This window comes from Channa argus, chromosome 5 (genome assembly GCF_033026475.1).
Source record: "Channa argus isolate prfri chromosome 5, Channa argus male v1.0, whole genome shotgun sequence".
In the NCBI taxonomy this organism is placed as follows: Eukaryota; Metazoa; Chordata; class Actinopteri; order Anabantiformes; family Channidae; genus Channa; species Channa argus.
The window spans coordinates 2,573,960-2,589,344 of NC_090201.1; the positions used below are offsets into that span (position 1 = coordinate 2,573,960).

At 40.5% G+C, this 15,385-nt stretch overlaps 1 protein-coding gene across 36 annotated transcripts in view; it reads right to left on the reverse strand.

Annotated features, from left to right (window-relative positions):
- Window positions 1-964: 964 nt before the first annotated feature.
- The window catches only part of nfasca (neurofascin homolog (chicken) a), a 117,595-nt gene continuing 103,174 nt past the window's right edge, over window positions 965-15,385 (reverse strand). For 26 of the 36 annotated variants that reach the window (XM_067503791.1, XM_067503794.1, XM_067503788.1 and 23 more), the window contains 2 exons: window positions 13,240-13,257; window positions 965-6,024 (listed from right to left, as the gene is read on the reverse strand). In XM_067503791.1, the coding sequence (XP_067359892.1) occupies window positions 5,796-6,024; window positions 13,240-13,257 (247 nt within the window). In that variant the 3' untranslated portion in view covers window positions 965-5,795. The other 10 variants (XM_067503790.1, XM_067503815.1, XM_067503805.1 and 7 more) reach the window with 3 other exon arrangements.

Here is a 15,385-nt window from a genome sequence, read left to right on the forward strand (position 1 = left end):
GAACTGTGCCGTACTAACCAGAATAAAATGACCACAAGTCAATATTGAAGGCAACTATTGAAAGTCGTAAAAATGTTTAATAAATGTTACAGTAAGCTGTAGATAAGAAATGTAAGGTCTGAGTAATAGATGCACTTGATTTCATTTGATGAATTTCTACCTAGTTACTGACAGTTACATCTTCCATACATTTTAGTACAATGATGACTAATACGTACTAGAATGTTTTGTAGCATCTTTATTTATTTACAGTAATTTATAGGGTCATTACTTTATTTGTTTATTTGTGTATTTAATATTTACTTTAGTCAACTGGACATTGTATTTAATGTGCTACATAAAAACCATTTCAACCAGTCCCCTGAGAAGCTACAACCCCTTACATTACTCATTACTCAACCACTGGTCTCATCCTTTTTACTAGTAGATATTAGATTGGATGGACGTGCTGATGCAAGCCTTACCTATTTGCATTAAGTTGTCAAAGTTGTCAACTCTCTCAACATCGTGTTTCAGTTTTGTCTTGGTCTTTAAGATTAATGGTTAAAAAGGACTTTTTTCTTACACGTAAAAGTCTACGTCGACGGAACATGTTCACACTTTGGTGAATAAACTGAAATTCAAAGTAACCGGAATTCCAGCCTTTTTTTTTTTTTTTGCAGCCAGCTTTAGGTTGACTTGCATTTTTAGGATACATCCCATCTCTTGCCTCTTGTAAGGTGGGATGGACACTTATTAGCATTTGGAAATTGTAGTGCCTGATTCAACAAGATAGCGATAGCTGGCTGATTGAATAATTAACTAAAGCTAATGACTCGATAACAAAAAATCTAATGTCTCTGTTGCAAACTGATCAGTTTCCTGCTAAACTAGCTTTTTATTCCATGAGTCTCTGAAAGTGTTATACAAAGTTGCATCAGACAAAAAGAACCCGGGGATGAAATGAGAAGCAAGAAGTCAGGAGGTAGAGAAAAGGAGATAGCTTTACTATAAAGAGGGCTTCGCTAGCAGAAGTTGCAACATCTCATCATACACGCATACACGGTGAATATATTTATGCCATTTTCTGTTGAGTAGATGTTCCTTACAAAAGCTGTTATTTTGCATGTTCAAGCAAGACTTGGACGAGCTGCTCTGATACACAAGGTAAAAAACCAAAAAGATGCTAATATGGGAATTCATTAAAAAAGCCTAACAGCATGTGATCAATCATTTAAAAAAAAAAAACAATGCACCAGTCTAGACTTTGCAGCATTCTGAAATGATGAAAAACACAAAGCCGTAAAACTGGGCATTGACATTTTTCCCCATGAAAGGTGAGTTGAGACAATGCAGACAGTAAAAAGAGAAACTCGACTGCTCCTTAAATCAATGTGCACAAAGAAGAAGCACTGCGTATCAGCAAATGTGCACAAATCACTTTTCTTTGTTATACAGCCAGTTTACAACCTCTACCCACATCCACTTCCAGTGACATATGGGAAGAGAGGTGCAGGTTACCAGACCAGATCTTCAGAGGAAAGAATTTAGACCTATGGCCAGGTGACAAATTATAGGAGAAACCATTATAAAAGCAGTGGAGAAACAGTATGACACACAGGTGCACTGCGGATTACAATTAGCATCCAGTCACCCAGTCCTGCTCTGTGGCAGCTAAAAGATGCTGGGCAGGCCCACGTGATTCTGAATAAAGATGGCAAAAGGAAAAGATCAAAGAGACTTTGAAAAAGGAGCTTCAGTCACAGAGGCTGCTCAACTGCCATGGAGTTTCAATAGCAACAGTGACTAAAGTCACATCTGCATTTAGATCGTATTTTAACAAGTGGGCAAGTGCATGTGTGGAGGACAGTACAAACTGGACTGCATGGCCCAAACTGTTGCTCTGTTATGCCAGAACCCAGAAATAAAAAAATAACCTTTATCCTATGATGAAACTTTTTTTTATCCTGGTCTCTACTATTTTGATGATGGCCCGTCTTTAGGACATAAAGGACCACTGCTCAATGGTTTGGTAAGTATGAGACAGAGACTTGGGGAAGCAATGCCGTAGGAAATTACAGCTGTTCTGAGCCAACTATTTGTAAGATTTTTTATGTCTGTTTTCCTTTAATTTGTCACTTATAAAGGTTTCTCAGTGCTTCTTCCTGCACGGGACGTCAAACAAACAATCTTCTGTGGTCATAAAAAGGTTAGAGTGAATATACTGTCAAGCGATGGCATCAGAGAAAACACCCAGCTAATTAAACTCAGAGGATGCTGCTTTGAGGTTCTGCACAAAGACGGACGAGAACATTGAGAGTTTTTGGTAGAGGCAATAACTGACACAAAGGTTGGGATTTTGGAGAATCTGATCTCTCTTTTGTTTGTCTCCGAAAGGGTGAGTTTTTTAAAAGGGGAGCCTGTCAATGGGGTGCTGCTGTGGGCTGTGTTCCATTTTAGGATCCTTCTTTTTTCAGAATCATAAACTGAAAATGTTATAATGGATCAGTAAGTTCTTTCCTAATTCACCTCTACTTCGTAAAAATGAGACAAGACTTGCAGCCATTGATGGAGACCCATGTTTAACAGCGCATTCAGTGGCTGTCAAGTGGACATAATATCAGATCAAGTGTGTTCACTGGCTGTTGGACCATCAGTTGTCCCCAATCGAAATGGTGCCACCATCAGGTCCTTCACTAACCTACTGTACCTAGTAGAATGACACAGTGAAAATGCAGAAGCCTAATATCAATGTCTTGGGAATCCCCAGATTCCTTCATGAAATCTTGGAATTTTACACAGTGTTCATGAGCACAGACAGCAGGGTGGACATTGGACATGCTCAGATTTTAATCCTATTAGACACCAGCATACATATATGCACATATGCAAATTAAATGATCTGAATTCATCTTAGGCTGCACACAAAATCCATAGGACTGACACAGTGGGGCTTTTGTGGTAACGCAGACATGAAAAGAGTCATTTGCATTTTAGTTTGGTTTGCACAAGGCTCGACTATCTTTTAAGGTGACCCCTGAAATGGAACACAGCTATGCAACAGTAGGCATGTTAGAAAGGCAAAGACGCACTTCGAAAAAAAAAAAAAGGTTGTTCCAGTACCTTAGCGAATGCATGTTTTTTTAGGCCTACTAGCAGTTTGTGTGCGACAGTATATTGCAGGAGCACTTATTTACATCATAGAGAATCTAACGGTTTCCTCTTCCACAATATAGAATCCAAACCATTATCAAACACGTGACTGATTTGCCACAGCCAGTACCATATATTACAATGTCAAAGCAAAGGGCAGCATGGAGTAAAGGATTATTCTTGATACTTTGTCAGAATGCAAATGTTAGTCAAAGCTAAAATACAAAGGTGCATGATGAACTAAAGATGCACCCGTCACATTTGCGTTCTGGTTACAGATTTGTGAGTCTTTGTTTCAATTTCAGATAAAAGCATTTTGGGGGAAAATTAACTAGGAAGTATTTACAAAGATAAGAGATTTTGTGGACTTACATGTACAGAATATATGCCAAATAATGAATAAGGAACAATAATAATTTTCTGTGTGATGGCAGTAATATATTGCATAAATCTGAAGTACAACAAAGAGTAACAGTAATACAACATGAGTACGAGAAGAGCAGCACAATGGACGTATTTACGTGACCTTTTTCATGGATGACAGATTTTTTTTTTGTTGTCGTTTTGTTTACAGCAGAAAATCCAGCTGCTACAAAAATATCTTAATGTGTTTAACACCTCTGATGAAGAACAAGAACAGCTTTTGGAATCATCATTGTCTTAGCCATTACTGGTGTGAAACAACAAAATAATTTCAAAAAAGTGTAAATAACAATTATTAAATTAGGAACTAATATATTAATACTATTCACATAATGTAATAAATAGAAATATAAAATAAACATTTAAAATACAACGTCAGCTCCAGTTGCTAACTGCAGTTAAGATCTATGTGATTTAGAATCGGAGGGTTTAATATACTGTAGTGCTGTTGAGTAGCAGGTACCTAGAGTGTGAGTGCTAACCTGATGGTGAAACCCATGATCACAAGCAAATCAGTTTTTTTTTTTTTTTTTTACTTTCTTCTTCTGCTAAATATTAAGCTGAAACGTTTCATTTTCAAAGTGGCTGTGAATTAAACGGGATACACTGTCATGCTGTAAACTCAACATTTCACAGTATTCTGTGTGGCCTTAATGTGGCCCTTAAGATGTGGAGTTCCCTTAGTAAAGATGGGTTCAGACTAAAAAGAAAGAGCATATTCGAAGGGGTCTGATGAAGACAAATTCACAGACTGAGTCGGAGACCTCACAAAGGAGACGGGGGTTGTGAAGAGAGAACCGCAGACACAAGTGGAAACTCTGTCAGCGTTTAGCTAATGTCTGTTCTCAGCCTGTGTGGCATGAAGAAACAAAGGCTGTAATAACAATCCACTCATTTTGTGTGAATAATACAACGTACATTTTTAGTCTGAAAACAGCTTAAGGATCACAGCTTCTCATGCTGCATTCAATTTCCATGGGATAAAACACGACCTAGACGTTACACAATCTAGGAGCTAAAGGTGAACTGTAGATTTGAAACCTTTTTGTAAAATTGTAACGCTTACTTGTATGGTTAAAAACAAATGACAAACCAATGTTTCCAGATTGCAGCACTAATTATTCCACTGGACAGGAATGCAGCAATAGCTTACATGCTAACTAGGGAATTTACTGGGTTGTGGTCTACTGATGTTTTTCAAGCAAGACTAACTTTCCTCTCTGCTGCCTCAGACACTGCCATGCTCCAAAATAATGACACTCTTTTAAAAAAAAAAAAATAAAAAGATTGGTTAACAGCTTCGATACAGTAGCAGGGCTCGCTGCCCCGTGGCAGAAATGGCATCTCACGGCAGCCATTTCAAACGTCTGGACTACAACACAGGATTAGAGGTAAGAAAAATATGTCTGCCATATTGTACAAGGCAAAGTGAATAAAAGCATGTGAGTTTAGCCCATGAGTGGTAAAGATGGAACTCAAAAGGTGTACTTTTACTAACCAGATTAAAGCCAAAATGGTATAGTGGAGGTGCATAGTTTTGCAGGGCACTAAAATGTGTGCCAGAATTGTATACAGCATTTGTTAAGTTCAAAGACTCGTCTACCAGCTGTGGAAAAACTAAAATCTTTCTTTGTGTAAATATCAATATGATAAACATATCTGCCGGCATCCTGTTGAGATAGATGGTTTGAAGCTGATATGTTACAGGATGGGGCGAGTGTGTGTGTGTGTGTGTGTGTGTGTGTGTGTGTGTGTGGACTTCACTAGGATGCTACAGAAAGGTAGGGGGGTGTATCGGGGACAGACCGCGGGGCCGCCGAGAATGTTCGGAGCAGAAACGAGCCAAAGAAAAATCTCTAAAGGACGCTTGTTGATGCCTCCAAATGCTGAGGGCTGCCCTGAAGGCACACTTTCAAGTCTGTGTGGGGAAAGGGCAGGCCGAGCGCAGAGGAAAACAAGCACTGTCCACTTTGTCCAAACGTCCCCTCCAGTGGGCCCTATTCTAAGAGCTGGAAACAGAAAGTATGGGCTTGTGGTCTAATGCCACTCGCGTCTCCCTCCACTTGATCTGCAGAGAAAACCAGTCTCCAGACAGGCCCCCGCTGCGCTTTTTCTGGGTTGAATGTGTTTCATATATTATTATATTTGTGTGTGTCTGTGTCGGGTGTATGGTGCTGTGGTTTGTCATGACGCTCCGTAATCTGAGGTCGTCACTAAGTTCGCCGCGTGCTGCTACAGGGCTACGCCAGTGAGTAGATGGCGTTGACAGGCGAAGTAGCCTCAGAGCTCTCATTGCCCTCCGTCTCGTCCTTGTCCTTCTTCACCGTGTACTGGCCGATAAAGGAGCCGTCCTCGTTAAACTGGCCATCGCCACCTTCGCCATAGTCCACCAGGCTGTCGTCGCTTTCCTTCACGTTCCCATCCAGCGAGGTCTGGCTGCCCTGTAGGGGCTTGTTGTCCTCATCGCTGCTGCACAGATACATGAACAGGAGAGTCAAAGGTTAGCGTGGCACCAGGGTGTTGTTACACGAGCGTCATCAGGAGTTTGGAAACCTGTTATATGAACAGGCTGATCAAAGGGAAAACAAACAAAGTTATGGGGAATAAGGTAAACAGGTAAAGAAATGATGTTAATCCATATCTCTGTTTTCTATTAAGAACTCTTCATGAAATGGCAGAATGTTCAGGTCACCCAGGCCCAGCTTTTACTTAATGTTTTACGAATCATTTCTTTTCCAACATTTTTTTAAAGGGCAGTTTTGAATATTTTCAAATCTGCATTAATACAGTACTCACATGCTGGATGTTGATTTCTGTTGTCTTTCTCACTACTGTACTGGTCATGAAGCATTTCCAATGCAGCTCAACTGAACTGGATGTTACAGTGACAATATTAGTATATAATAGTAAATAGTATATTAAAATACACTATTTTTAGGTTGTATTTCTGCTTTCTAAAGTTCAGCTGAAGTTAACATTACGCTTCGGGCCAAATCACTACTCTGGTCATAGTGTGTTAAGGAGGATGCAGCTCTTTACTGCAGCTCAGGAATAATATAGTGCCTGATAGTTTTTTTTTTTAGGCCAACACTTGCACTTTTACAACTTTTAGAACGCGTTCAATATTTCTCTCCATTTCCACACCATCCAGTATTTCATACTCGTTTTAATCTTCTTTTGTATAAAAAGTAGTTCACTGTATAATGACCAGCTTGGACAAAATTGAGGCATTGGACAAAACAAGGATTACGACTCGTTCAGTGTACTGTGCGTGTCACGTGAGTACTTATAAGAATGAACTTGAAAATACCCAATCCAAACTGGTCTCTGACATGGGAAAGAGGATGCAAGTGACAACAATCCAGGCAAGAATTTACATCATATTGGGCAAAACAAATAAAGTGACCAACAGTATTTTGCGGGAAACAGGGATGATTAGGAGAAAAATACTGTCCTCAAACATTCATACACTGTAAGACTTTTGCATTCACATGCTTAATGGTGGCTGTATTGTGATTTGAGATTGAAGCCTGAAAACTCCATTGTACATTTTTGATGGAATTGGGCTCCGATCTCCGATCAGAGCATGGCTGCATGTCTCCTAACTCTGATTTTAAGGGAAATAGAACTTGCATGCACTGAGAGAAAGAGCCGTAGACTAACTCTTGTCTCAGATCAGGCCAGTAGCATAACAGCACGAAATGCATTTTAAGGATGCAAAATTAAGATATTTGACGCTGGGCTTTTTCTTCGCTGCTCATGTGTCTGCGCCAAATTCCAAGGTTATTAAACATCACACTGTATATTCAGATGCCCTAGGAGAGAACGGAGTCATGCTCCATGCTGAAACACTTTGGGACCCACAAACATCACTTGAGGCAGTTTAGAAACCAGACATGTTAACAATCAAGAGTAATGGTGGACAAGAAACCTTTGTGATACATAAAAGAAATTATTCAGTGTAGAGCCAAAGACATTGTTATAAGAGAGTGGACAGTGGACAACACAGTGGACACTTTCAAAGCACGAGTGACATGTGAGAAGGTGAAGAGGTGAAAAAATGTTTCAGACCATACGAAGTGTGCGAGAATGGTTAATCGTAAGATGGATAAATGTGAGGAAAAGTTGTCATCTTTTAATCAATTAATATGCTACATGAGAGAGCTCATCATAACAGTCAGTACGGAGGACAGTGAGAATTTTCATTGTGTCTGAACACCGGCAGGTTGGATGCTGAACTAAATATTTTTTGTTGTTCACATGTGTTGTGGCTGTAGACATGATGATGATTGACTTTTAACCCCGGCCAGAAGTTGTCGACTGTTTCCGTAAGTTAAGTGTTTTCGAGATGTTTCTAAGACTCATCACTTTGACCCTAAACACTCGTCCTTATTGTGTAACCTTTTGGCTCAAAGGGTAGAGCGTTAGGCTGGGATCCATAACGCCATGCCCCAGGTTTGTCCTCACTGCTAGACACCTGGGTGGCACCTGTGGTTGATGGGTGGGGATTTAAATGCAGAGCACAAATTTCCTCATAACATGTTACTGTACATACTCAATGTTGACTAAGAAATCTTCTTTGTTCGTCAACCTGCTGAGGTTGAAATCTGCCATCTTCTTCTTTAACCTGCATATAAATTACGATGGGTGTGCTCCAAAACCAGCAGGTGCCAGTATATACGAAGCGTCACACACGCCGCTTGTGCTGTCCTTAATCCACGGCAAACTGCGACACCCTAATGAAACAACACGTAGAGTGTGGCAGAACAACAACCAGAACATAATGCACATGACTTATACGTTGTATATAGTCTGGCAACGTGTCGATCTGAATACAGAAATACTCACTTGAGCTCTACACAAGGAATTTCTTGGACACTTGTTTAAAATCACAATGGGCTAATAAAACGTTTGCCCAGCCAGTGTCTCAGTTTCATGGGGAAGAATATCTCAGGAGTTTTGGGACTGTTTTAGGAGGATTTGAGGATGTCGAAACAAAAATGAGAAGCGCTGAATCCTCCTGTGCCGCTCTATAATGTGCTGGCGTGCGGAGACAACAGTAGAAAATAGTGCCGTTCCTAAAGTATCCAGAAGGCCCCGTTTGTCATTGATTCAGATGTGGACATCCTGATAATCAGTGTCTCACATGCAGGGGGCAGAAATATGAGCTGCACAGTAGCTGGCAGAAAGTGACTCGGTGGTTCTATATTCTTTTGAAAGTGCCAGGGGTAAATCAGAAGGACATCTCTTTATGCACCAGTGCCACTGAAACCTTTCAAGATTACATCTCCTACAGATAATTAAATATATCTGGCCAAGAGGCAGAGCCTTTTTCCGAACGCCTGCCCTGGTCACATTTGCCAAGCCTGCTTTCATTTGTTCACCGTACTGCACCAGCAACTTCAATGAGCCAGAGGGCTTTAGGAAGGAGCCTTTTATTTCCCTGACTTCAAAATGTCTTCAGACTGAAAAAGGGGCAGAGTAGGGAATGATTCAATTAACTGATTAGGTGCAATTTCTAAGTAGAAGAGCAAAGGTGGGGAAGTAAGTTAGAGAATGGAAGCGAGTCTTCTGATAACCTTCCTTGTATAACGAAATGTAAGCTCATCCAAGTGCAACATTCACAGAATCTCATGTAAGTGACACACATTGGAAGATCAGCTGTTTTCTTAACTCTGAGTTAGTTACTCTACATAAGAGTAAATTCCAACCATAAATTCATATCAGAATGTGATGGCTCTGATAGTCAATAATTGATTAAGATGCACTGCAAATGCACAACAGAAAGTGAGAAGTCCTTGTCACAGGATTTAGGAGAACTGATGTAATACAGAATACTCTTCTTTCATACCTTTCAAGTGACCTTTGGATCAATTAGGAAAAATGAATCCAAGAAGAGAAAAAGATGACAGACAAAAAGGTGGGGTGGGTAGAACAAAAAGACAAGTCATGAAAGAGATGGACAAGGTCTAACAATTGTTGATGTAAGGAGAAGAAAACATTAACATTTACACTTCACACTCCTTCACATTCTGCACATTTTACTGGGCTGTAAAGTAATTCTGAATTAAAAAAAAAAAACTAAATCCCATCTAAATATATTATCAACATTTTTTTTCCACAGCTACAAATTCTTTTTCAAATGCAGTAAAATGTGCGACAAGTGAAATGGTGTAAATTCTGGTAAAAATGCTATGAAAGCGACTGTAGTATATTTTAGCTATGGATGGAGGTAAATATTATGCAATTGACATAATCTTGACAAAAAATTAAGCCCCAGTTTAAAATAAATGATAATACTTAGCATACGTCACAGCTATCTCTCACTCGTTTGTTTGACTTTTTTTTTTTAATTTCCGTCAGTTCTAATACTGCTGATGCCACGGCAAGAAACACAAGCATTTAGACAATCAGACAGCAGGTAAAAACCCAGCAGACATCTCGTTATTTACATTGTGTAGTCATTTAATATTGATGTACTAGTCTGACAACAGGGCTGTGTTGTTAGCGATGATCTAAACTACCTTATTTGGAGGTCAAGATGAAACTGAGTTTATCTAGTGTCACTTATAATTCTCAGTTACAAAGTATAAACTATATGTGCACAGCTACAGCAAGTGGGGCAGGCCACAGGTAAAGCATTAGGTCCAGCTGTCAACTGTGATCCGCTCTGGTTTCTCGTACGAATACAATAACTTTGAGCGACCTGGAGGTTTACAGGCCGTATGAAGGTCCAAGTGCTGCTGTTTCTTGACCCGTGTGATTTCATTAAGCAATGCTTCATTCCCAGAACTCAGTAATTCACTTGGTTTGCACAGTGCTGATAATCATAATGAATTATTAAGTCCCAAGCTGCAATCCTTTAGATTAATAAATCAATACGTTTTCCGTGTGATTTTTCATGCAATAAAATGCATTTCCATTGTAGAGATTAATAATGTTTAATTGTCATCCTAAGATGAATCCTACTGAAACAAGGCAGATGCCAAACAAGCTGGGAGAAACGAGAGAAGCTAAGCACAGAAGAAACAGCGCATCGTGTAAAAATCCGGTTTCTATTTTGCAGTATGTAGGATTCATAAAATGTTTTGTTTGGATCTCTGAGGTGTTTGTTCTGTGCTTTGCCCTCCAAATGTTCTCCAGTTGTTTGGAGTCTAAATCAGTTCCTTCAGGGTGTCAAACTGTGGCAAACAGAGCCCGCCCTGCCCCCGCCTACTACGCCTCAATTTGATTTCCCTCACCGTCGCTCACCCTCTGCACCTGGTGGCGGATGCTTTTTAAATGTCAGCCGGTGGAGGAAAAACAATGCAATTAACCTCCAGAAGGGCGAAAAACATGTTAGCGCCTGCTGGAACAAAAAAAAAGTGCAAGACCTGCCACACTGTTCACTCAGGCTACTTTCAGGGATCACTATGATTTTATTGTTGCGGCTGGAACAGCTGATCCATGAAGACCCAGACGTGTATGTAAGCATGAATGTTTCCTCGCTGTTTTTTTTTTAAGGGATGAGGGTTGCGACAGCCTTGTTGTTGACTAATCCATATGCAGCTCAAATGCATCATTGTCCTCTTCCACGGAGCAATGGAACTAAATCGTAGCTGCTCTATATCAGGCTTGACAAAAGCAGCCTTGAGCAACATAATTAAAGATTAAATTAGTGTTTACTGTGTGGCAGGGGGCCATGGTCTGTGTGTTTTCATAAAGGTTTAGATGCTAATGTTCTTTCCTTGTGACTACTAACAGCCTGGGGCTTAACCTGAAGCATTTTCTATATTGTTTCAAACTTTTGCAAAACCCTGCACAACCCTCAACAGCTGCTCTGTTGGGTGCTGGGACATAACGCGTTCACCTTGAGTTTTGTTCATTTTCGAATAAATCTCGTACTTTGTATGTATAGTACCAAGTTTGCATCAAAAAATAAACACATTTATTTATCACCAGGCTTATGAGGGGTATCATTTTGTTATTATAAGGGCCTGTGGGCAGCATGGTGGTGGGGTAGTTAGCAATGCCACCTCACAGCTAGAAGGTCCCAGTTTAATTTCCTGACCAGCTGCAGCCTTTCTGTGTGGAGTTTGCACGTTCTCCCCGTGCTTGTGTGGGTTTCCTCCCACAGTCTAAAGACATGCGTGTTAGAATAACTGGTGACTCCTAAATGCATGTAGGTGTGAATGTGACTGCGACTGGTTGTCTGTCTGTGTATGTCTCTCTGTGTTGGCCCTGAGACAGACTGGGGAACTGTTCAGGGTGGACCCTGCTTCCTGGCCTATGATAGATGGGATAGGCTCCAGCATCCCATTAATTCTAAACAGGATAAGCCATTACAGATAATGGATGGATGGATAGGGCACTGTATTTCTCGTCTCAAAGTCTAGAGTCAAATGTTAGAACCCTATCTGAGGTGTTGCACATGTTCAGGCCGCCGGTGAACTACCTTTTGTGGTGTGTCCCACACAATTGGTACGGACCCTCCAATTGGTGAGAGACCCACTCTGATTAACCGTTTAGATCAGTTCAGATCAGATCAGTTATCAGACATATCCTCAATTGGAAGTAAGTCTAGTGATAAACTGTTTGTGGTGAGAGAAAGTGGCATCAAATGGTACGTTAACGCCGCTTTGTTTAGAGTTCGTATATCTTTAGTCCTGGGTCTGTGCGGATTTGGTCAATGGATGCAGTTTTTGTCCTTTACTTTTTTTCAATTGGTCTGTTTTGGTCCAGACAAAGTGCAAGTGAAGTGATGCAAGAGTTGGCCTTTGTGGCAGCTAGTTGTTTTTTTTTTAATTAGCCCGTGTGTCTGTGCTCTATAGCTCCAATATGGAGCTAGAACTAACAAGAGTGTCTGAGCACGCTGAGCAATCACAAGACAGCCAGGCTTTTTAAAGGAATGCCTACCATAACATAGGAACTCAGAGAAGACTACTTTGGCTTTGCCCAAAAATATAAAGCTGACTGATTGGCCCTTCTTTGTTAATTCTGTTCACACTCAGAAACCGAACAATCATCGTTTGTAGTCTAAGGGGGAGCTGATTGCTGAAAGCAGTTTTAGAGCCTGTACTGTAGGTGCAGTAGCAGTGGGAAGGTTCCCAGAATTTTGTCACTACAGTGAAGTTTCCAGGTTGACTGCAGCTGGCCAGAAGGATAAACTATTCAAACTCTATTTTAGGGAACAAAAAATGTGCCTGCTGACTAATGTACAACTCTGTTCTTTATTTGTTTGCGCATTACTTGGATGTTGTGACCATCATGTGATCAGAATGCTATGAATGCAGAGAGGCCTGTTCCTTGGCTCAAAGGTTAGTACGGCACTGTTGACATTGAGACAGTGTGGTTAAGACAAATTATTAAATTAACGGTATGACACCCATAAGGAACCATTGCCTGACACTCTTTCCATCTCTCTGTAAATTAGAACTCAGAACTGTGGTGTTAGCTCCTTATTGTCTATGGCAATTTTGAAATAATGCTTCATAAATGAAAGCAGGCCAGCTGGACTGACACCATGAATCACTCTTTGCAGACAGGCCAAAGAGCCAACAATGCAGTCTGATTGTCCTGTTTGGTCCCCCCCCAAACAAGCTCCAGTACACCCTCAGCTCTCCCCAGCTCATGGAGAAACATCGGTTTGCTCCCCCTTCCTGACATGCGCAGGTCAAAAGAGATGGCGTGCCGAAACCAAAGTACCTGTTCTCGTTTTCGTTCCTGTCAGGGACAGATGACCCATTTCAGCGTGGGGGAGAGACACGGATGAGACGTGAGGAAACAGGGAAGATAGCAAGAAGGAGGAAGGGCCAAGAAGGGAAGAGGATGGAAGACAGAGAAGCTGCACAAGATACTTGTGTAAATCCTTACGTGCACTCAAACGCACACAGACACACACAGCTGATTGAACAGGGTTGATGAGCACCAGAGATGGAGTCTGGGTCGGAATTAGCAAAACAGTGACTTTAAGTGTATGTAATGTTAGACTCATTATTGATTATTAAAACACAAACAGGATCTCACACATAATCCTGTTTGCGGCAGAATCACACAGAATTATGCACAACAGCACACCGGAAAATAAATGCTGCACACACCTCGTTTGAAGTTAGCTTGCACACACGAATGATGAGTGATCTTTTGAATTTTAATGCCAAAAGAGGCACCGCTGTGTCAGTCACACTGCACTTTCATATCATGTTGCATCACAGCAAAACTACGTAACAATAAGTTGCAGGATGCAGGCGCTGCAGGTACCTAGTAATACACTGTGCATTAAGACAGTCAAATACCCTCTAAGGGTCCCTGCTGTGAGTTTGCAGTTTCATTATACTGCTGTTGTCATTAGTCGGACCCATCATCAGTTCTAAGATTCCCAGGCTTGTTTCCCCATCATTTGATAGTGTCAGTGACACACAGCCGAGTTAGAACGTGTCAGATTTAGGAGGTGCAGGTTACATTAAGCACATTTTAGTCAAGGTGGACAGTTAAAGAAAATGATTTCTCGTCCATTAAGAGAATGAGGCCACAGAGATCAGTGAGACCTGAAAGGAGCAAAAGACATATCACTTACCAACAAATACTCTACAGTATACATATACATTTGTGCCCCAAATTGCAGAAATATGACATGTACATGTGTGCGTATATATAGAAGTTACTTTAACAGTAATATATTATTTATTACCGTTTATTAAAAGTACATTACAATATTTCTTCCTATTACTTTCTAACATATTTAAGCATCAGTCTTGGAAAGCATCCCTGTAAGCTTTGAGTTTTTTTGCTACAAAGTAACAAAATCCTTGATACTTTGTGACACACAAAGCGGACAACCGTTTGCCAATGTCGGGTCATCGGTAGGCATCTACATCTACTGTGTTTTTAAAGTATATCCCTGCACCGTTGGCACTAGCTGGACCCCTATCCACAGCTTTATAACCGATTCAGCATGTTAAAATACTGACAGTTATGTCTGTGAATGAGATGACAGAATTAGCTGTTCAGTGCACGAGAAGGGATCAGGGCCCAACACTGCCTTGCGACGTCTTATCGGACATACTTTATTAGAACTAGCTACGGCAGGCTATGCTGAGCGAGAGTGATTGAAAGTAGCGGCACATTTTGGATGCGCTGGATGCGCTGTTGGCTGTAATCTTTGTGGTGTGTTCAGGTGCCACTTGTTTGCCCAGAAAGAGGCCTGTCGCCGCTAGTTCTTTGTTGTTTAGTTGGTGTGTCACCGCTCTAGCATGAAAGTGGACTGGGTAACACATTTGAATGGATGCAATTTGTCTGGATTTATTAACTTTAGTTATACTACTAAAAAAACTATTTAAAAAAGAGAATAGAACACCTGAACACCATCTGAACACCATAATCTGAAACTTATAACTATAACTAGTAAAAATTTTGATTTTGATTTTGATGTGTAATATGAACAGTGATGTTATTATAACATACATTACTCTGGTAGCCAGTCACACAATAAAATCTTTTTTGTCTGCTTTTAGATGAGAACATATTAGCACTAATCGCTGTTTCTGCTGTGTTAAAACCATTAAATGAAAAAATGCGTCACAGAAAACGCCTGAGTTTTCCAGAGGTTCAGTGCATATAAACTAGCCTTTCCAAATGTATAAATAATGAATATAAAATGATGTGTTTTTCTAATGTCTCCACGTGTGATTTACTATCATTTCTTAAATTCATTGTAAGCAGTCCTAATCAATTAGGGCAATGCCCTTCGTTACTGCAGTGCTGTCTAATTAGGATGTCTAGGAAGAAAAACAGTCTATTTGCTCGCACGACTTGCTGCTGACAATGCTGCATCTGGCACCGATAATGGAAT